Here is a 23,210-nt window from a genome sequence, read left to right as displayed (position 1 = left end):
ACCAAAAAACATGAATCTGTCCATTATTTGAATAGGTGAGTATTGTATGCAAGATATGCAGGTATGCATGGCAGTGGCACTAATAGGCCATCACAAATTTTTCGTTTCCACATTTATGTTCAAAATAAAAATGTCAATTTGAATAGCTTGTATGCATGATTATCATGCAATTGACAGACAATGTTGATATTGGCATTGGTATCAGATGACAAGGTATGTTTATAAATGGCAGTGGCACGGCCACCCTACTCACTGTACCTTGCATGTTTAAAATAAAATAGCTTAGTATTGAATGCACTGCTCCATCTCCCTATCAGTTTGGGGGTCCTTGGCCTGAAAAACATTAAAGACCCCTGGTCTAAACATTTAAAATCTTTCAATTGCTGTATTTCAATCACAAAGGTAAAACAATTTGCCTTTACTCTGAGCCCTACCACTCGTTACACCTTGTTCTGTGTAATGAATAACATTGTTATACTTTAATGACTTTACAGATACCAGCGTTTATGTTATCTACACCTAACTGTACTTTGACAGAAGCTGAGGTCAATGGAGAGAATAGGGCACATCAGGACACTACGAATGTGAGACAGTGGTATTACAGTGCATCTGGAAAGTATTCATAGCGCTTCACTTTTTCCACATTTTGTAATGTTACAGCCTTATTCCAAAATTGATTAAATTCATTTTTCCCTCAAAATTCTACACACAATGCCCCATAATGACAAAGTGAAAAAAGTTTGTTTCAAATGTTTGCAAATCTATTAAAAATAAAGAATGGAAATATAACACGTACATACATAAGTATTCACAGCCTTTGCTCAATACTTTGTTGAAGCACCTTTGGCAGCAATTACAGCCTCAAGTCTTTTTGAGTATGATGCTACAAGCTTGGCACACCTATTTTTGGGCAGTTTCACAATTTTCTTTACATGTGTGAACTGGTGTGCAGTATGCCAGAAGGTGATCAAATGCACTTCAGGTAAAACGCCAAGTGGAAAACAACCTTGTAATATTCAAAAGGCATTACCTTTTGATTGAAGCGCCTCTACATCATCAAGACTTCTGCTGTGCCTCCACATGGCAGCTCATGGTAACTGGGTGCTCGAACCCAGGAAAAATCAGGAGGGGATCTCAGAGTAGTTGTTAGGGTGGCATTCTTTACAGTCGCGAATGTAAACTAGCCAACCACTGCTCCTTTTGTAGAGTTTGTTTCTTCATGAAATGTATCAAAAACACAGACACATGAATATTGTTTAACATTTTTTATTTTGTGTTGCTTTCTTTTAGTAATGCAATCATTCGTTGTTGCTGCTTGCCAATGTCTTTTAATTGGGTCAGCATTTGACCCATACACGTCACCATTTTCTTTTCAAATCTCTCTCTCTTCTTCTCTCTTTAAGTCGCCTCCACCTCGCCAATTCCGGCCTCACCAGTGATTCAAGTGCACTCGTCCTTCGCTCAGCGTGGGACTGGCAGGTGTCATGAAAGGACCGTTGGCTGCTGCCTTTTACTCCCTGCTCTTGTGGGTTGCGTGGCAGTTGAAGGACCGGGTCGCTGTTCGTCAGTGTCACATGGTTCCACAGTTGATGGCGAAAAGTGGTGTGGAAATGGCTGTCCCAGGAGGTGCACTCCCCAACCTGGAGCCACCAAATATTTCATCCATTTGCTGTAAAAGGACACAACAGGATTCCATTCAACATCCGATGTACAAAGTGGTTATTTCAAATTTGTCTGTCCAGATTATTTCCTTCCTTCACCAGTGTTGCAACTATGTTACATAGTTAAATTGTAGGTGGCAAAATACTGAACAGGAAAAATGGAAGGATGATACTCATCAGAGAGTCCAGTGGGGCAAGGAGTGAATGTGGCTGCTGGCTGCGTCTAAACCTGAGTGAAACTGTGGGCCAAAGGTGAATGTTTGACGTTTGAGGTTAATGAGTGGCAACGCTGTTTGGAATACAAATCTGCTACATCGCCATTTGTGGGTTTACTGCAGAGAAAGAAAGTCTAAACATTTAAAAGAATTATCCCTGTGCATTTAATTATCAATGTGTATCATAATAATTACATAATTAACCTTGATTGTGTCCAACAAAGTTATTAAGGTATCATACTTTTTTTTACCTGATTGGCTCTTAGATTTGACGACAAACACCAGGTTTTGTAGAAAATCCTTTTTGTCTGTGTAATTGTAATATGTAATGCTTGATTGTTGGCTATTAGCCTCATGTTGTGCAATGGAGATTTAATCTTAAGACATATCTTGTGTTATGAACACATATCAAAACGAGCAGCAAAGTGTTTCACAGGCAGACATAAAAAGAACAAAGAATAGCATACAATGCAGATAAACGCATATTTCCACATAAGTTTATATTTACAAACACACGTGAATTAATCCAATTGAGCTCTGTAAACTACAAGTAGCCTACAGATCTAACAGAAAGTACCTGTTTCTTTGACTTCTTGTTTATCATTTGAAGGCGGCTGAAAACTGTGTGACTTGAACCCCCCGCCTGCACTCTCTAGTGAGGCGCAGGTCAATGTTGAACGAGCCTATTGGGATTGGGCCTGTGTGTTACCTATGTCTGTTAGTCTATGGTACTTCCGGGGTATGTGTCACATGACCTGTCTCCACCTCTCCGCCCCTCTCTGCGGCTGCGTCAGGAGGAGAACCGACGGACCCGTCAGGTTGAGGTTGCAGGAGGTTATAAAAGACATTTGTCACTATACTTTTCCCACTACAGTGTAAATATCCAGTCAGATACAGAACCATGAATCCTGATATTATGAGAGAGCGGCGAAACGCCACTTTTGACGTCGAGAAACTGACCCACATTTTGGACGGGGGGCCTGAAAAGACCAAAAGACGGCGAAAGATTGGTGAGTTTGAAACGTCTACTTCAATGTTTTTCAACCTTTGAAAATGTTTTACATTAAAAAGATCCCGCGGCACACCAACCACCAAAAAAGTTACAAAATGACACCTTTTAGCATAATACAGCATATATGTCAGGGGTGTCAAACTCAATCACAGAGAAGGCCAAAATTAAAAATTGGGACTATGTTGAGGGCCAAATGGGGTCAACATTTAATAAACAGGATAGAAGGGATATTGGACAAAGTGCAAGAAGAATACATGTTTAGGTAGGCTACATTATTTTATGCATACTACCACAGCCAGATGTTTGGCATCTTCTCATGGCTGCCAGTTCATTAATATCTGGGGTTAAGTTCTGTGCTGTGGAAACCCTCAAGATGGAGTGAAGGTGTGCATCAGTGAGACGACTCCTGTGTGGGTTTTTGTTCATCTTCATCACAGAGAAAAGCTGCTCACACAGGTATGTGCTTCCAAACATGCAGAGCATTTGAGCAGCATGTAGGCGGAGTTGAGGCATCGTTTCGGGGATGAAGCTTGGACACCGTGCAGCGCCCACAGGGTCACACTTTGCCTTGAGTGTGTCATTACGGTGGAAGTCTATCAGCTCCATTTGGATGTGCACAGGTGCTCTTCCCACGTCAACTGCAAACGGATTGCTGAGCACTTCAAATTAAAATGTATGAACTGCAAAGTCGGCAAATCGCTGGTGAACTCTCTGCCAAGTGCGCCCAGTTTATCAGCAAAATGCGCTGTCGGGAGCGGTGGAGACACGGTTTGGAAACACGGAAAGCGACCCAATGTTTCCTTGCTGCGCATCTGAGTCTCCCACAGGCGCAGCTTGGCTTGGAAAGCTCTCACTGCATCACACATGTCTGTGATCACACGTCCCCGTCCCTGAAGCTGGAGGTTTAGCGCAATGAGATGCTTCGTTATGTCGCACAAACAGGACAGTTAACATCGCCACGTTTCGTCCCGGAGCTCTGTGGTGTGGCGGGCCAGTTATAATATGATTGTACCGAGGGTCGGAATATTTGAGTTTGACATGTCTGTTAAATGCTGACAATTTAATGACAAGTCTCTCAATTTGTGAAGTTCAGTTGTAACGTTCAACGTTACCGACGTTTGTTACGTTACAACTGAACTTCACGCTTAAGAGACCGTGCTACTTTATTCATATCCTCTTATTTTCTCAAAAATAACTGTAAAAGATTAATCGATTATTAAGTTTCTTATTAAGTTTTTGTCCATTTACTTACTCAATAATGAGTTTGCCAGAACAGTCCACTGAACAAACGATTAACATACATTTGATTACAGAGAGCTGAGGGAAGCGAAATATAAACAAACAAAAGAAGGCTTCCCTTATCGACCAATGCCTTGCAAGCATATATGATGTATTTGGTCTCGAAATGTGGACTTTGCAGGATACATCTCCTCCATTGTCACACAGCTGTTTAAGAATGGATGTATTGTATGCATGACAGTTACAACCAACTGTATTTACTTGTTATCCCACTTAATACACTTATTCAATCTTGATACACATTTTCACACATGGTTACACATGTAATAGACTTTTAGATATGTCCACTTAAACTTTAACATATGTATTGTGTAGACTAGCGCAGCTGTTTAACCAAAAGATACATTTCTGATTTCATTTCACCTATAGAGTCGATGGTTCTCAGCGACCCGGACCTTAAGGAGGAGGACCCAAGCTTCCTGTCCCGCAGTGAGAACTATGACCAGGGTGTTAAAAAAAGTGCCCAAATAATCCTGAAGCTCAGAGAGTATGGCATTGCAGACCCAGAGGAGATCTACTACTTCAAGAAGTATGTGGTAAACGAGTCGACATGTGAGCAAACTATTATGACCTCGGTCAGGTACCGCCAGTATCAAAGGTTTGACTGACGGATATAAAATGGCATTGCCAGTGATAGTTTTCACATTCCAAAGGTTGTCATGATGCAGCTCGGGCGCCGTGATATGAGATCAGCCATTAAAAGTGGTGGACCATTTTAACATGTTTTTACCAACAGTTCTATAACTGTCCGATAACTGTATCCAACAACTAAACAGCAGGGTGGTTGAGACATTTCCTGTGGAAAATGTGCCAGATTTATCGGAGCTTGACGAAAAAACAATCTGAAAAGTGAAAAAAAGATTTGAAACCGAAAAAAAAAAATTTGAATCTGAAAATATAAAATCTGAAACTGAAAAATGCAAGACCTCAAATATCAAAATATATATGAAAGTGAAAAATAAAAAAATAAAAAATGTATTCAAAAAATTCCAGAACTGAATCAAAATTATATTCAACCCAAAAAAACTTTTCATTCACTTATTTTTATTTTGAATACATTGCTGTATTTTTCAAGACCACAACTTGAACTTTCAGGTTGTATTTATTAATATTAATTAATAATATGAATGTATTAATTTTTCAAAAATAATAATTGAAATATTATTATTTTTCAAATATTATTTGAAAAATAATAATTTTTCAAATAATTTTTTCAAAACTTTTGACCTGGATTTAGCTCCATTTTATTTCTATTACTTGTATTTGAAATACGTGTTTCAATTACTTTTGAGTATTTTGTGATTTGTATTTGATAGGGCCGATACAAAATATAACGTAATTTGTAACAAAATACTTTAGAGTGGAGTAATTTTGTATTTAAAATACTCAAAATACTTTCTCCACGAATCAAAAAACAGTTCACGAGTTCAGTCTTCAGATCTTCAAGTTCAACGGATTGTCTGTCAAGGAAAATATTTTATCTGAGTGTGACAGATGTCAACTAGCTTGATGTATAATTTATGCTAACATGCTAATGACGCTAGCATGCTGTCTAGGCTAGTGCATAGCCAGTGTTTAGCAAGTTAACTTAACAGTGGAGTAGCTAGCTATAGGAAGAGGGAGATTGGGAGCTTCTATGTTCATGATAACCTTATCAAGAGATGTCTGACCATCTAATCTTGCACTGTATTACAAGTTATGCTGTATCTTCTCAATGTGAATGTCATAATGCCATATCAATTACTGGCAGATAATATAGTTCACAGTTAGTCAGGCTATGACAGTAGATGTCCATTTGTTAAAAAAAACATTAAATATCCAATTTATTTTATTTAAAAGGCATATTATGAAAGTATTCTTAGTTGTATTATTTCATACATTCTACAGTTGGCCAGGTGGACAACATGTCTCAGTACATTCAATTATTTAGGCTCTTTACCTGTGAACAACTGGTTTCAATTCTATATTTTGCTTGTATAGTATACATAGGCCTAATGTGTGATGCAATTCATATGTGATGAATATTTTCTTGTTGATACAAAGCCAAGATTTATGGGCTGTTAAGTCCCAAAATATATATATACATAATCAATCAAGTTGTTGTCTTTTAATAGCTTTGCTTAGTTACACTGACATTCTGTGAGTGTTCTTCCTTTTTGTGGGGTTTACCAGAGCTTTGTGTACACTATATATATATATATATATATATATATATATATATATATATATATATATATATATATATATATATATATATATAGAGCCCAAACCTGAATGCTCTGCTATACCAAATTGTGAGAAAACGGAAAATCCAGAAAAAAGTATTTCCTATATTTTAAATATAAAATACATGTATTGTATTTTGTTACATTTTCTGGCACCCGTATTTTGTATTTTATTTTAATACATTTATTTGAGGGGTATTTTGTATTTTGTATCAAAATACATTTTGATGTATTTTTGCCCATCTCTGGCTGTGTGTGGCCAATGAATGCAGTTGGGGCAAAGTTCAAGATCAGATTAAAATTGTGTCAGAGGGTACAGTATGCAAGGTCCCAGCTTTCACTCGCTGCACGTCATGCAGTGTAATAGATAATCTATTTTTATGTTGTTTTTTTAGGTTTTTGTCAAATTTTCAGTGTGCACTCCCAAGCTTTCTCTCAGCCTATATGATGTACATGTTTTTCAAAATGATTGCACATTAGGATAGGATATATGTGGATCAGATTTTCTTGATCTGTCAGTCCCAGTAGTAATGTGATTGTTTTCCAGAAGGAAGCTCTAAAATGTATTGTTAAATAAGACAAATATGCTTTATCCAGGACCTTACTAAATTGTATGTGTGTGATAAACTTGACCTCAGCCATAAAACTCAAAGTGCTTTGATGGTTCATCAAATACATCAGTTACATAATGTTGGAGTAACGGCGAATCTCAACTTAAGCTGTGTGTCCTACATTTTCCCGTCACCCAGTATAGTGAAAGGCAACCGGCATGAGTCCATGAGGCTACACTTTACCATGTTCCTCCCAACCCTGTATGGCCAGTGTGACCCTCAGCAGTCCAGGAAATGGATACCTCTGGCCGAGTCCTTCCAGGCCGTGGGCACATATGCCCAAACTGAAATGGGTCACGGTCAGTCCTGGACTTAGCTCTGAACTTATGCTAAGTCTTATGCTGCTTGTTGTTGAAGGCTCTCAAACACAACTTGATCGTGCTGTTTATAAAATAGCACAAATTGGCATTTGTGTTTTTAGATATTTAGCCTAAATGATATTTGGGGCTGGAAAAAGAGGCCCGTTACCACAGGTTTGGAGTTCCAAGAGCAGTTCTGGTGATTTCTTTGTACGTGTTTGACAGATCCAAATCATGTAGAAAATTAAAAAGTAGTTGCATGCGTGTCCTGACAATTGTGTCCATACGTTACGTTTTGTTTTAACAAGACATGATGAATTGTATGGGGTCAGATCAGTCTCAATAATTGCAAATGCAAACAGAAAGATTCACAAATGCAAACAGTACAATTCACAAATATATTCAATTTACAAATGCACACAGGATTTAGAAATAAATTTGACTCACAAATGCACGCACTGATCGACCCGAGCTCCATTGAGAAAACAAGTATTTTTAAAGTTATTTGCTTGTCGTCTTGCGGAGAGAAACAAAACATGAATTCAGACTTTTTACAAATCATTACGTAGTTTTTTCGGCATCCCTATTTGTCCGTTTATTGTAGTTAAATCACAGCCAAATCTGTTTATTTGGGGTTCTTACAGCTGACAGGTGGCTTGCTAGACACAGTGAATACAGCTCGATAAAATTCACGGAGTTCCTCCGGACTATGTTATGAACCCAGGCATGACGGTGTTCACTTTATCTGGGACTTCCACAACAAGTGCTAAGCAGAAATATAGGTTATTTTGTCCATGGTTGATGGCGGACAGAACGGCTTCCAGGACGATTAGCCACGCCCCCTCTCCGGCGCTTCTAGCGCGATTCTTGCGAACGAACACAAATGGTCCCCGGCGAGACCGGCGGCGCGAATGACGCGATTAACGCGTCGCGTTTGGTGTGAAAACAGCACGCTGGCAGCCAGGTGGGAAGGGGAGGGGAAGGGGGAGCTGCGCTCATGTGATTGGTTGGAAATGAGGCTGACATCTTATTGGCTACAGATAGGTCCATGTTGAAAAAAACGCATTTGTGAATCCGGCCACGGCAGGGGAGTCTCAAAAAACCCACAAACAAATGTGAAGAGATCCACAAACAAATACATACAAATCCACTAAGAAATAGAAAAAATCCAAACACAAATACATACAAATGCAGAAATATATTTGTGAATCATTCTGCGTGCATTTATAAATCGAATATATTTGTGAACTGTTCTTTGCGCATTTGTGAGTCTTTCTGTGTGCATTTGCAATTATTGAGACTGATCTGACCCCATAGAATTGTGGCTGGTTAACTAGGTGCGCTGTAGTTTCGTTACTAACAACGCTCCTCTAGTGGTTGTCCCTTACACCTTTTAGGGTTAGTGTTAGATTAGATTAGAAAACTTTATTAATCCCCCATTTGCCACCAAAAATGTATACAGACAACAATAGTAGTAGCTTAATAAACGAAAATGTAGTTTTGTCTCGTCAAAAACGTATTCCCATCTACATTCAGGGGTTCTACTGCTTTCCTCCTCACAACTCTCCCATCTTTGTTTCATGATGATGCACTGATGGAAAATAATCAAGACACAGTAATCAAAATGCCCATGAGCTTCACCATCACTTTTGCAAATGATGAACTTATTTTCCTATTGGTTTTAATCATTAAGTTATTCTTAATTATCTGATCTGTCTTTTGTTTGGCTGTTGATATTTGGAATGGGGAAGAAGTTGTTCTGGTGTGTGAATTAATAGGTAGTGTAGACTGGAAACTGAAACTGGTCTGATTTTATTTTTTCCATGCAATCTCTCATCAACAGCAGGTGGACATGTGTGGTCCGGGATCTCATAATGAGGCTGAGTTCTAGCTTCTCTTCTTTGTAGTCGGAGAGAATGTAGGCTTACAGCTATTGTTTGTTGCCTTGCTGTAAGAAAGTTGAATGGATGTTATTGTGAATTAGTGGTTGATCTGCGCAAACCTACACTGAAAGTTTAGACCCGATGACCCCGTCTTTAATGAACTTTAGTTTAGTTTAGTGTTCTAGCAGATTGGAGCAACACTTGGCCAAATCCAAGAGTATCATTTATGTCGTGACTCGTGACTTAATGTGGCCGTGGTCACTTTTCTAGAGCTACGACTAACAATTGCATTCGTTATGGATTAATCTGCTGACTGTTTTCTTTATGAATCGCTTTGTCTATAAAGTTTCAGAAAACTTTTTTTTTTTTTTTTTTAAATCACCAAGACCAAGGAATGCTGTGAACTCTTACATTTGAGAGTTGGCAGTTTTCACTTGAAACTGGTTATCAAAATAGATCCCGAAGCATTTTTTTCTTTTAATTAGCCTACCTCATCTGCAAAGACTTCATTTTAATGTCCAAAATATCCATCTCATGTTCTCTAAACATGTGTGCTGTCTTTTAAACTGCATGTTGCCAGAGTAGTTGAACATCCAGGTGGTACTGAACAAGAAGTTGACATGTGACCACTTGGTCTATAGAAATGTAAGAGGCAGCTAAATCAGGAGTGTGTTTGAACTTTTATGCTTTGATTTGATCAGTTTATGGTCAGAAACAGTGACTTAAGTGCTGTACATAACTAAACAGCTCCTAAAGACAGATTTAAATGAGTGGAGTTTCAAGCCAAATTGTAACGACGCAATCAAATCAATATGCATGGTATGCTCAAAAGCTGTTTTAATTTGTCTTCATTGCTTTCCTGCACATCCTCTGTCTTTCTCTTCCATCGCTTCTTCTTCATCTGAACCATATCAACTCTTACCCACAATCCCTCCTGTGGATTTTTGAAAATACTTAATCCAACATCCTCTCCTCCATTGATCTGCACTTACATCTGCCTCCTTGCCCTCTCTGCATCACCACCTGCTTCTCTTTTCCGTTTGCCCTGTCCTGCGTGGCCCTAGCTGTGTGCACCCGGACAGGCCAGAGCCCTTGGATCTCCATCTGGGGATGTTCCTGCCCACACTGCTCAACCAGGCCACCCCAGAGCAGATGGACCGTTTCTTCATGCCCGCCTGGAAGAGATCATCGGCACCTACGCTCAGACTGAGATGGGCCACGGTAAAATGAACAGAGCAGTCCAAAATATCAGGCCTGTTTAGGCCGGTCAGCAGACAGGGATTATTTGGTTACTTTATTACAGGCAATAAACCCCAGAATTGTTGCGTAATGACATTCTGTACATGTAGGTGCTACATTTTTAGGATTGTGATAATTCTCATGCTTTAGTAAATCTAATGTTGACCTAATTTGTACTAGTTTTTAATTCATTCACTAAAACTTCCACGAATAATGAGGTTTATTGTTTGCTTGACTTGCAGGTGTTTTAACATCTTCTCCATCATTATTTTCCTTTTGTGTTAAAAAGGAACTTGATGATGAATGCAACCAAAAGTAGGTCGATTGACCCACTGGTCAAGTGAAAAGTTAGTTCACCAGTTTGTTTCTTTTAGATTCGAACTCCGAGGCCATCAAGCACATGGCATGACATACAGCATGCGTTGAATTATCTTAAAATATGATTGTTGCATATGTTTTTTGGTCTGTCAAACACCTACAACGTGCACTGTTTTGCTCCTTTGTGTTGGCTTCATCCATTCTATTTTTTTTTTTAAAGAGTTCAGAAACCTAGAAATGCATGTTTCAAGTTGTCATGGGCTAAACCTGCCTTCTATCCATTATCTTATTTGATTTATGCTGGAGTATTATATGATTCATTGATTCATCTTCAGTCTGTTAATGTCGCATCAGGTAATTTTGGCTTTTCAACTGTATGTGTGTGTGTGTGTTTGATGGGCTTTGATGTGATGACTCTGTAGGCACACACCTCAGGGGGATGGAGACCACAGCCACATATGACCCAGCCACGCAGGAGTTTGTCTTGAACAGTCCCACCGTCAGCTCCATGAAATGGTGGCCTGGAGGACGTAAGTACACTCACACTATCACGTCTCTGCAGGACTGGACCAAGAAATATTTTGCAGCCTGGAATTGGCATAATACCAGAATTCCTGTAAGGAATATGTTTTGTATTTTGTCTAGATGTTGCACTGCTTTTTTTCTTGTTTTTCTTTCAGGCTGAGAAAACCTCATTGACATTCAGAACAAACACGTTTTAACCCTCTCACTCCCTCTCTTTCTAGTTGGAAAGACCTCCAACCATGCCATAGTTCTAGCCCAGCTTTACACTCAGGGAAATTTCCACGGCCTGCATGCTTTCATTGTACCCATCCGTGACATGGACACACACGTTCCCCTGCCAGGTAACCGCCGTCTGCGATATGAGTCTGGATTTGGTGTTTGTGGTAAAGTCACTTCTCATTTACCTTCCTGTCTCTGCCTCCTTTTTTTTCGGTGTGTGTCTATTGTTCTCCATCTCTTCTAGGTATTGTTGTTGGAGATATCGGCCCCAAGTTTGGCTTCAGTGAAGTTGACAACGGCTTCCTGAAACTAGAGAACGTGCGAATCCCACGAGACAACATGCTGATGAAATACGCCAAGGTAACGTGACATTATTTGGGGGGACAGATGGGTTTAAGTTGATTGCCTCCATGGACTGTAAGTCTCTGCATAGAACGTGCTGTTCTATGCAGAGACTTAAATTGTTAAGAAAATAACTGCAGGGCTGGGTTTTGTCTACCAAATAAAGAAGGAGGAAGTTTTTTATCAGTACATCTCATCCTTCTTTGTCTATCCTACCTTCATGAAAGTTACAATTTTCAGCTTTTTTTTCAACTTTTTTAGAGAGGTGTTGATTCAATTTTGCCGCAAACATTCTCCAAAATTGAATCAACATCTCTGTCAAACAGCCTCAACAAAAAACTGAACATTGCCATCTTCATGAAGGTAGCATTTATTCCAGTGCTGTTGTATTGGACTGCATTACTTTTATTTGGGTGTGCCGTTATAAACTGTTGTAATAATACACTGACTTTATGCAGTGTATTGCATCTATAGTGGGATGTTTGCTCCTCAAGGCATCTGCAGTTAGAATCACTCTGTCTCTCCACTAGGTGGAGCCAGATGGAACCTATCTGAAGCCACCAAGCGCCAAGCTGACCTACGGCACCATGGTGTTCGTCCGCTCCGTGATTGTCGGCGAGGCAGCCTTTGCCCTCTCCAAATCCTGCACCATCGCCATCCGCTACAGTTCTGTTCGACACCAGTCTGAAATTCGGCCGGGGTCAGTCAACACAAATGAGTGTACTTCAGCAAACAGCTGCACAAACATTTCATTACTCACAGAAGTTGCAAGGAAACACATGCTTAACGTCAAGCTCAAAATAAAATGTTCCTTTATGGCACTAGAGATTCACAGTAGTCTCGCTGGTCAGGGTCGAGGTTCAGAAATGTCGACATAATTCCAACAGGAGATGGAAGTAGCCAGTGGCGGCTGGTGGAAAATGTTCAAGGTAGGGCTGTGCCACATCCAATCAATTTCAGCAAACATCCCAGTATGATTTAATGCAAAAAAAATATGGGATCAAAAACGCATTACAACTTTGCAGTTAAATATTTAACAGTTATTCCAACACGAAAAAAAAGCAGTAAATAACACATTGACAAACGCGTCAGGACATCTTATTTTTGTCACCCTCACAGGCAATTCAGTATAATATAATAATATATATATCCATCCATCCATCTATTTTCCTCCGCTTATCCGGGGTCGGGTCACGGTGGCAGCAGGCCAAGCAGGCTGACCCAGACTTCCCTCTCCCCCGCAACATGTTCTAGCTCATTCTGGGGGATCCCGAGGCGTTCCCAGGCCAGCTGGGAGATGTAATCCCTCCAGCGTGTTCTGTGTTTTACCCAGGCTCTCCTCCCAGTTGAGTGTGCCCGGAAAACCTCCAGTGGGAGGCGCCCAGGAGGCGTCCTGATTAGATGCCCAAACCACCTCAGCTGACTCCTTTCGACGTGAAGGAGTACGCCTCAACTCCAAGTCCCCTCCTGATGTCCGTGCTCCTTACCCCATCTCTAAGGCTGAGCCCGGCCACCCTACGGAGGAAACTCATTTTGGCCGCTTGTAGCCGCGACTTTGTCCTTTCGGTCACAAACCAGAGTTTGTGTACATATACTGCTTCCCTTTCCCGCTAGTCTGCTGTCTGATTGTGAGGTCAGGTTGATCTGGGATCAGCTCTTTCACCTGGAGTTTCTCTGGCAAAGTTCTTTATTTTTTATTTTTTGTGGCTCAAGGGGGGGCGGCACCCTCTATTGGTCAGCCGCCACTGGAAGTACCACTTGTTTTTCATGCTTCTATCTCTTACCACATTCCCATGTATCAAAGGGAAGTCCAACCTTTTATATGAGATCCTGAAAAGTCCAACCTGTGTGTTTGTGTCCCACAGAGACCCAGAGCCTCAGATCCTCGATTACCAGACGCAGCAGTACAAGCTCTTCCCTTTGCTGGCTATGGCCTATGCCTTCACTTTTGTTAGCCAGTATATGCGCCAGACCTACCGCCGCATCAGTGGAGACATCAACCAGGGGGACTTCAGTGAGCTGCCCGAGGTACTGACTGGACATGCATATGAAGGATGTGATCTAGGTTTGATGAGGACAGAGGATGATGCATATTGACTGACTGGGCTGTAGATTACTTACTGTTTCTCATATTCTAGTCAGGGCAATAGATCATCCATGGCAAATTCTATTACTTCTTCTTTACTTTTAAATGTGTATATAATTGTCAACTAGTGCCTCCATGAAGCTCTTTCCACCCTCTTTGTCTTCCAATCTCCAGCTCCATGCCCTGTCTGCGGGTCTGAAGGCCTTCACCACATGGGCAACCAACTCTGCCATCGAGGTGTGCCGCATGTCATGTGGCGGCCACGGCTACTCCTGCAGCAGCGCCTTGCCGGATATTTACGTGAACTTCACCCCTACGTGCACCTACGAGGGAGAGAACACAGTCATGATGCTGCAGACTGCGAGGTAACTCGTCACACAGACTCGTATGACAACAAATGTGACACCTTACCAAGACCAAGTTCTCCACCCAACTCACTCAAACACACTCTGGAAAAGCCTGGGTGGTTTGTTTCTGTGTTGTTAGAGAGCTCATAAAGTAGGAGTTATGTCATCTTCGTGTCTACTTTAAGATTGATACTTGACACCACACTTGGATTTGGTATTAGCAAAATGATACACAATCATACAAGAAGAAATAAATTATGTTCACAGTACCACAGGAAATACTGCATTTGGGTACGGCTGAGTTCCATGACTGTGAACACCAAATAGTTCACCAGTCAGCTCGTGCTCCCATGGTTTAGTTGTTTAACCCTCACCTGTTTGCCTCTTCAACTTTTGTCCATGCAGATTCCTGGTGAAGAGCTACCGGCAGGCTAAGGCAGGACAGCAGCTGAGCGGCATTGTGTCATATCTGAATGAACCAAAGCATGGCCAGCTCCTCGCGGCCAGACCAACCGTGGTCGACATAAATGACCTGGCTAGCCTGGTGGAGGTCTACAAACTGCGAGCTGCCACGTAAGAGACAAGATCTAGTTACTTGAGCTATTTGAGTTATTTAACGCCTTTTACCATTTCATGTTGTTTTCCACATTTTTATGTACAAAAAAAAACATTTTGAAGTTATTTGTTATCTTCAGTCAATGTAAAACTGCTCTGATCCCTCCACTCTTGGCTCATGGTTCCCAAAGAGTATCTGTCCTGATGTGCTGTTGTCTACTGTCGACCATATTTCTGCCTTTGTTCATTTCACTGACATAATATGCGGCTCTGACCACATCCGCATACTGTCAGTCTTAGTCACATACTGTCAGCTGTGTGGCGAGCACAAACAGTGGCTAAGCCAGTCTGGTGGAGGGTGGTGAAATGTGGCCTACCAGATCAGACATTAGAGGAATAAAGGACAGTTGCGTTTTAGTCGTAATTTATTTGTTTCTAAAAAAAGGCTCCCTATGAAATATTCCTTCCATTAAAAAATATATGGATTTGATTCTTATTTCATAAGAGACGTTCCAGATTTCAGGGGAATTTAAAGTAAAGAGACATCCTCTGCTGTTCTTAAAACCCAAAGATAATAGTTATGCCATGTTGTTAAAACTGAAGAGGTAAAGAGTGTCTTAATGGTGTTATTAATGTATATTAATGACATCATTGGTTAATTCAGATAATGTCTGTGTGTTTGTAGTCTAGTGGAGCTGGCAGCTAAGAGCATCCAGCAGGAGTTGCAGCTCAGGAAGAGCCAGGAGGACGCCTGGAACAACAGCGCTGTTGACCTGGTCAGAGCCACAGATGTAAGTTCAGTCCAGTTCTCTCTGTCTGTCTGTCCGTCCGTCCATGACACAGTTTAAAGCCTTCCCTAGCTTGTGATACACAGACATGGCTTGGACTTATGGGTAATTATAGAGATTGATGTCCATCTCACTTCTTCTTTTTCCCCCCTGTTTTATTTTGTCTCCAGGCCCACTGTCACTATGTTGTAGTGAAGATCTTTACTGACAAGCTCGGGGAGGTCGGTGACACATCGATACACTCGGTGATGTCGACCCTTGCTCTGCTGTACGCCCTGAATGGCATCAAAAACAACTCTGGAGACTTCCTTCAGGTCAGAAAAATCATAACCTACAGAAACAACATGGTCCACATTCACTGCTAATCTTATTGTAGGTGTTACAGACATATTGCGCAAAGCTGCTCCAGTTATTCGCACACTCCCTGTGCTGTTGGTCAGTTTTACTGTCTGCTTCCTTCTGTCTTTGTCTCTGAGTTAGTGTCGAGTTTGTATATTTGGGCGGCTGGTAAAGTAATGCAAATTAGATTTTGTTTCATCAGCTGAGCTTTGAATTGAAAATGAAATATAAAACTTCATGCTTTGTTTAACAACCCGCCGTCTCTCTTGTCTGTTTCCTCACTGTTAAGCCGGCTGAGAGAGGCGCAGCAGCACGTTTTCATCCACATCTCCATCTGTTTTATTTCAGGCTGGACTGCTGAATGTGCCCCAGGTGCTGCAGGTTTCTGTTCGTGTCAAGGAGCTGCTGTCTCAGCTGAGGCCCAACGCTGTGGCACTAGTTGATGCCTTTGATCACCGCGACAAGACGCTGAATTCGGTCTTGGGACGATATGATGGCAACGTCTATGAGAACTTGTTCGCGTGGGCTCGCCGCTCACCGCTAAACTCCACAGAGGTCAATCATATTCATAGGGATGAAATAAAAGTAGTGTCACGGCACAGGTGGTACTGATGAAATGTTCTTTTGTTAGGTCTAAGGGATTGAATTAGCCCTGTGCAGTAAGGCCTTACAAGCTACTAACATGCTTCAATGTAGGCTAAATGCTAACAACAAGAACCGGATGCAGGCCTTACCTGATCCCCGGCGAGCTCAGCCTGCTTCCTGCAGTCACTCTACTGGTTTACTCACAGTGGTCTGCTCACAGACAGGCTCATATGAGATAAGACCCGCCTTTTTACTTAAATATCTTAACTTAAATATCTTTCTCTGACTATCTAAGCTGACACTATTGCATTAGTGCACTGTAACTGTGGCCAACAATAATCATTTGACATCAGAGGAAGAAGTTTGTGAGATTACATGCTCATTATTTCAGTTTAATTAATATTCCATTCCTTCTTCCTTCCCCAGGTCCATGAATCCTTCCACAAGTACCTGAAGCCCCTGCAGGCCAAACTGTGAGCTGACCCCTGGTACCTTGATTCCTGGCTGAGACCCATCAACACTGCATATATAAGCACAACCTTAGCCACATTAACACATCATATCATTTCTGGTATTTACCAGTCTGCATTAATTTAGCCTTGATCTCTATAAGTGGTAAGTTGATCACCATACTCAGCCACTCTCAAGGCCACAACATGTTGGAGCTGTCTACATTGATCTCTTCACAGTGGCCTGTAAACAGGGTGGACATCCTAAACAATCTAAAAGTAATTATTGAGGGGAATGGAAGCAAAAACAGGAATGAAAATTAAAAATCTCTAGTGAAATCATTATTTTGTGCAAAAAATAGCTTTATGAAAACTGAAAATAATCACATATTTGCACTTTTAGATTACCATGTTTTCTGTCGAGAAGTTCCATTGTAACGTTTCTTAGCATTTCATTTTTCCATCTTTTTCTCATTGTGAACCAGCCAAGATGGAAATGCCATCTTTTTTTTCTAACAAGAACAGAATGTTATTATGAATGTTTCACATATTGGAGCGCTTTATGTTAGGAACAAACCAACAGCAAAATCCGTGTTGGTTGTTTCCCCTGACGACGAGGACCACCATTTTATTTGATTACACGCTGTGCCATTTGTCGTGATCGTTATTAAAGAGCAGTAGTTTATCCACAACCTTTATCAATTGCTGTAGGTATTGAGACGGAAATGAACAAAGTCTGTGGCAACCCCCCATAACCGTGAATAATGGTGTATGACTGACTTACATAAACATTCATGCAAATTAGAGCAGAGATCCAACAGAAACATCAAGTGAAGATATAGAATATCCCACGTAAAATACTGTGACAAAACCAAAGTTGATACTTTAAAGTGTATGCTTTTTAGAATCAAATACTCTCTCCCTTTTAGGCTTCCTTTTGTAGAGAACAGCGGCTGGGATCAGCTTGACTTCAGTCACAATGGTCTTAACATTTAAAATCTTTTAGTTGCTGTATTTCAATCACAAAGGTAAAACAATTTGCCTTTACTCTGAGCCCCACCACTCATCACACCTTGTTCTGTGTAATGAATAACATTGTTATAATTTAATGACGTTACAGATACCAGCGTGTACATTATATACACCTAACTGTACTTTGACCGAAGCTGAGCTCAATAGAGAGAATAGGGCACATCAGGACACTACGAATGTGAGACAGCAGTATTATTAACGACTTACAGGAGATGAAAGGAATCACTTTGGGATGATTTGTTCTAAATGCCTCAATTTCTGAGCTGTGGCGGCTCTCTGTCAAGCAGCGTGTTCTATCATTAGAATGAATGATGACACTGTTCTGTGCGTCCACATGCTCCTGAATGTGTTTGTGGACAGAAAGCTTTCTGCAGATAATGGTGAGTTATGTGAGGACAGGTTGTATGAATTTAAGTCCATTATCAAGTGTTTAATGAGGCCACATATGTGTGAGCTAGTATTCTCCCTCCCTGCTGTGTGGGGTTGATATATTATAAAAGAGGGTGAAAACACATTTCAAACCACACGCTTTAAATAAATCCTTTGTTAATATGCTGCAATGTTTAAATCCTGCTGACTGAATTATTGTGGTTCATATATGATGTTCATTAATGCTTCTATCTGTTATTACTGTTTCAGAAACAAAAAACATTAAATAAAAAATAAAAACTGTAATAATAAAGTGACTCAAAGCAGAAATATAAAATAATATTGAGAATGAGAGTTGGTAGATTTGTGATCTTGGTTTATCTTTTAATATAATTAACTAATTGAGTTTTAGTACAAGGCGATTAGTGTTTCATTTCTCTTTGTATGACTTTCAATCTGTTAATTTCTGCCGTGAGGGCCCGATTATCAATATGTAACGACTAAGTTTGTGTGATCGTGGTTTATTGAATAATAATTTTAAACAATATGATTCTAATGGTTAGTAAATAATTTGACGTGTAAGTTATATTAATAAAAAACTAAATGATTGGTGTGTTTTGTCTTTATCTGTCTTATGACCACACTACATGAACAGACAGCAAACCGGTCTACCTGTTTGTAACAGTGTTCTTGCCTGTCTGTGGACTCTAACCAGGAGTTATAGGAGTGTGGCAGACCGATTCAACATTTAAAAATCGACGCTTTCAACACTTCTCCATCACTTCTGTTGCCTGGTCACTACACATCTGTCCCATCGCATTTTGTGGCCTACAGGGGAAGCACTTCACACGTCCCAGTTACACTTTCAAACAGCTGGATTTCCAAATACAGTCTGTGCTGTCGATGGATGTTGATAAACTATATTGCAACAATCCCATAGCCTATTATAACAGAAAATGATATTCCATCATCCTCAGTTGATTCTGTGACAGTGTAAAAGTAGGTCATCCTGGTAGTTGGCATGATGCCAGAGCATTTCGCAACACCGATGTTGCACCACTATTGGAAGAGGATTCTCAGGGTATAATGACAATGGGCATCTAACCGCCAGGCAGCGGCGCTTTAACCAAAAGCTCACTGCAGCTCGTGTGGCCATTGAGCATGCTTTTGGCATCCTGAAATCCAAATTCAGGTGGATCAAATGTCTTCACATGAAACGAGTTGCAAATATCAGTGCAACCGTCACAGCATGTTGCATTCTTCACAACTTTGGATTCAGGTGACCAACATGATGAAGATGAGCAGGGTCTTCTTCATCAACTCAGAGAGGACATTGATGATCCACATCCACTTTTAGTTACAATTTTCTTTACACGTGTGAACTGGTGTGCAGTATGCCAGAAGGTGATCAAATGCACTTCAGGTAAAATGCCAAGTGGAAAACAACCTTGTAATATTCAAAAGGCATTACCTTTTGATTGAAGCGCCTCTACATCATCAAGACTTCTGCTGTGCCTCCACATGGCAGCTCATGGTAACTGGGTGCTCGAACCCAGGAAAAATCAGGAGGGGATCTCAGAGTAGTTGTTAGGGTGGCATTCTTTACAGTCGCGAATGTAAACTAGCCAACCACTGCTCCTTTTGTAGAGTTTGTTTCTTCATGAAATGTATCAAAAACACAGACACATGAATATTGTTTAACATTTTTTATTTTGTGTTGCTTTCTTTTAGTAATGCAATCATTCGTTGTTGCTGCTTGCCAATGTCTTTTAATTGGGTCAGCATTTGACCCATACACGTCACCATTTTCTTTTCAAATCTCTCTCTCTTCTTCTCTCTTTAAGTCGCCTCCACCTCGCCAATTCCGGCCTCACCAGTGATTCAAGTGCACTCGTCCTTCGCGCAGCGTGGGACTGGCAGGTGTCATGAAAGGACCGTTGGCTGCTGCCTTTTACTCCCTGCTCTTGTGGGTTGCGTGGCAGTTGAAGGACCGGGTCGCTGTTTGTCAGTGTCACATGGTTCCACAGTTGATGGCGTCTGGCTGGGGGAAAATGGTGTGGAAATGACTGTCCCTGGAGGTGCACTCCCCAACCTGGAGCCACCAAATATTTCATCCATTTGCTGTAAAAGGACACAACAGGATTCCATTCAACATCCGATGTACAAAGTGGTTATTTCAAATTTGTCTGTCCAGATTATTTCCTTCCTTCACCAGTGTTGCAACTATGTTACATAGTTAAATTGTAGGTGGCAAAATACTGAACAGGGAAAATGGAAGGATGCTACTTATCAGAGAGTCCCACTAACATTTGAGATGTGTACACAGAGCAAGCACTTACCAAGTAGTATTCCCAGGTGACAGACACTATACCTGTCAGGGAATTGTGGCATCCTGGCTGTAAGGATGGCAATGGGACCAAGCTGTCTGAATAGGATGACTGTGGTTCCAATGTTGTTTCAGTGGGGCAAGGAGTGAATGTGGCTGCTGGCTGCGTCTAAACCTGAGTGAAACTGTGGGCCAAAGGTGAATGTTTGACGTTTGAGGTTAATGAGTGGCAACGCTGTTTGGAATACAAATCTGCTGCATCGCCATTTGTGGGTTTACTGCAGAGAAAGAAAGTCTAAACATTTAAAAGAATTATCTCTGTGCATTTAATTATCAATGTGTATCATAATAATTACATAGTTAACCTTGATTGTGTCCTGCACAATCTAAGGTAAGGTAGATCTAAGGTAATGATGGCCAGTAATTAAGGTATCATACTTTTTTTGACCTGATTGGCTCTTAGATTTGACGACAAACACCATGTTTTGTAGAAAATCCTTTTTGTCTGTGTAATTCAGTGTGGCTTTGTGGCACAAGGTCAAAGCACACTGACTGTAATCCTGCGGGCTTATTGTTGGAATGCAGATTCAGCATTCCAAGTATTGTTCTTCGAATCTTTATTCAACTATTTCTTCCGTACGTATTTTGGCACTTAATAACTTCCACATTTCTTAAGCTACAGAAACCATTCAACTATATAAATGTTCAGCTTTTTCAGGAGAGGGGTGCTATTTCTCATAATATTTCTAATCTTTCAACTTTTTGAATTATTAAGCTTTTTGCAACTTATTTTTTGAATGGGATGTCTATGGAGAATATTTTTAAATCCTCTTAAACTTGTTCAACTTTCAGATCCTTCTACTTCCTCATACTTTCAGCTACAGACACCATTTAAACTTTCAAATGTTGAGAAAACCCTGACCAATGATTGTATGTTATAATCATTTTGATATCTTTTACACTTTTTGAATAGTAGCATTTTTGCTTTCATGTGTTTTTCAGTCCTTTTCTGCTTTTATAATGGGTGTGTATTGCGCAGCTTAGAGTGAGTGATGTCATCGCTAGAGTGAAGAGAAGCCTGAGATTCCTGTGAAAAAAATATTTGTCTTTTGCGACTGACTCCTCAATTTTCACTCTACATGCATAATTTTTGGATGGAAACGTAGCTAATCTTGTCCTTGTCGTAGACATATGACTTTGGAATCCCACAGGTTTACACATTTGGCTCAAGAGCCTTTACTTGAGAGGAAAACCAACTTTCTCCTCCATAGACCCCAATGTTAAAATGTACTTCAAAAAAGTCTTGCACAGACAACCGTATCCCATTTCTAAATCGCCATTGAAGCCACTTTTTTTTACACTACAGATCCAATATTCACATGATCTGTTCTTCAAGTCATCCTTGCACTTCAGTCTTAATATCGGAGCAATAGGGGCTATGGTTATGGGGGTTTTGTGGTTTTGTTTGACAGGTGTTTTCCAGTTTTTTTCTCATGAAAAGGCGGCAGGCTCACAGGTGTTCGTGCTTGAGCTAATTAGCTAATTACTGATGTTTATAAACACACAGACTCACAGACTCTCCAACTGCTGCGTCGTCACCATGGGAACCAATGACACACACACACACACACACACACACACACACACACACACACACTTTCTCTGTCTGTCTGTCTCTCTCTACACACTCAGTACATATAACTGTCTGTCTGCCTCACTCACTCACTCAGTACATATAACTGTCTGTCTGCCTGTCTCACTAACTCACTCCATATAACTGTCTGTCTGCCTGTCTCTGTCTCCCACACAGTCAGTCCATCTGACTGTCTGTCTGCCTGTCTCTCTCCCACTCAGTACATATACCTGTCTGTCTGCTCTTCTCACTCAATCCAGATGACTGTCTGTCCACCTGTCTCACTCACTCACTCAGTACATATAACTGTCTGTCTGCCTGTCTCACTCACTCAGTTCATATAACTGTCTGTTTACCTGTCTCACTCACTCACTCAGTTCATATAACTGTCTGTCTGCCTCTCTCTCCTAATCACTCAGTCAATGTAACTGTCTGTCTGCCTGTCTCTCTCTCCCACTCACTCAGTACATATAACTGTCTGTCTGCTCTTCTCACTCAATCCAGATGACTGTCTGTCAACCTGTCTCACTCACTCACTCACTCACTCACTCAGTACATATAACTGTCTGTCTGCCTGTCTCACTCACTCACTCCATATAACTGTCTGTTTGCCTGTCTCACTCACTCACTCAGTTAATATAACTGTCTGTCTGCCTGTCTCTCTCTCCCACACAGTCAGTCCATCTGACTGTCTGTCTGCCTGTCTCTCTCTCCAAATCACTCAGTCCATCTAGCTGTCTGTCTGCCTGTCTCTCTCTCCCACACACACAGTCCATCTAACTATCTGCCTGTCTCTCTCTCCCACACACTCAGTCCATCTGACTGTCTGTGTGCCTGTCTCTCTCTCCCACTC

At 40.8% G+C, this 23,210-nt stretch overlaps 1 protein-coding gene and 2 long non-coding RNA genes across 3 annotated transcripts; 1 reads left to right on the top strand and 2 right to left on the bottom strand.

Moving 5' to 3' along the window:
* Window positions 1–1,250: 1,250 nt before the first annotated feature.
* LOC137884770 (uncharacterized) lies at window positions 1,251–4,641 on the bottom strand. Its single transcript, XR_011104769.1, has 2 exons — window positions 4,551–4,641; window positions 1,251–1,669 (listed from the first exon to the last, which is right to left on the bottom strand). It is a non-coding gene; the product is annotated as an uncharacterized lncRNA (long non-coding RNA).
* LOC137884769 (peroxisomal acyl-coenzyme A oxidase 1-like) lies at window positions 2,460–19,007 on the top strand. Its single transcript, XM_068726773.1, has 14 exons — window positions 2,460–2,886; window positions 4,557–4,716; window positions 7,162–7,322; window positions 11,185–11,292; window positions 11,509–11,628; window positions 11,751–11,866; window positions 12,379–12,548; window positions 13,714–13,876; window positions 14,109–14,299; window positions 14,687–14,854; window positions 15,522–15,627; window positions 15,795–15,938; window positions 16,312–16,518; window positions 16,975–19,007. The coding sequence occupies exons 1-14, from the start codon at window positions 2,778–2,780 to the stop codon at window positions 17,023–17,025; spliced, it is 1,974 nt and encodes a 657-aa protein (XP_068582874.1). The 5' UTR covers window positions 2,460–2,777; the 3' UTR covers window positions 17,026–19,007.
* Window positions 19,008–20,089: 1,082 nt separating this feature from the next.
* On the bottom strand, window positions 20,090–21,242 carry LOC137885162 (uncharacterized). Its single transcript, XR_011104790.1, has 2 exons — window positions 20,738–21,242; window positions 20,090–20,519 (listed from the first exon to the last, which is right to left on the bottom strand). It is a non-coding gene; the product is annotated as an uncharacterized lncRNA (long non-coding RNA).
* Between the last annotated feature and the right edge of the window lie 1,968 nt (window positions 21,243–23,210).

This window comes from Cebidichthys violaceus, unplaced genomic scaffold, assembly GCF_023349555.1.
Source record: "Cebidichthys violaceus isolate CVI_PGR_0920_01 unplaced genomic scaffold, fCebVio1.0.p SCAF_4, whole genome shotgun sequence".
NCBI classification, from domain to species: domain Eukaryota; kingdom Metazoa; phylum Chordata; class Actinopteri; order Perciformes; family Stichaeidae; genus Cebidichthys; species Cebidichthys violaceus.
This window is presented reverse-complemented; position numbering and strand designations above follow the sequence as displayed.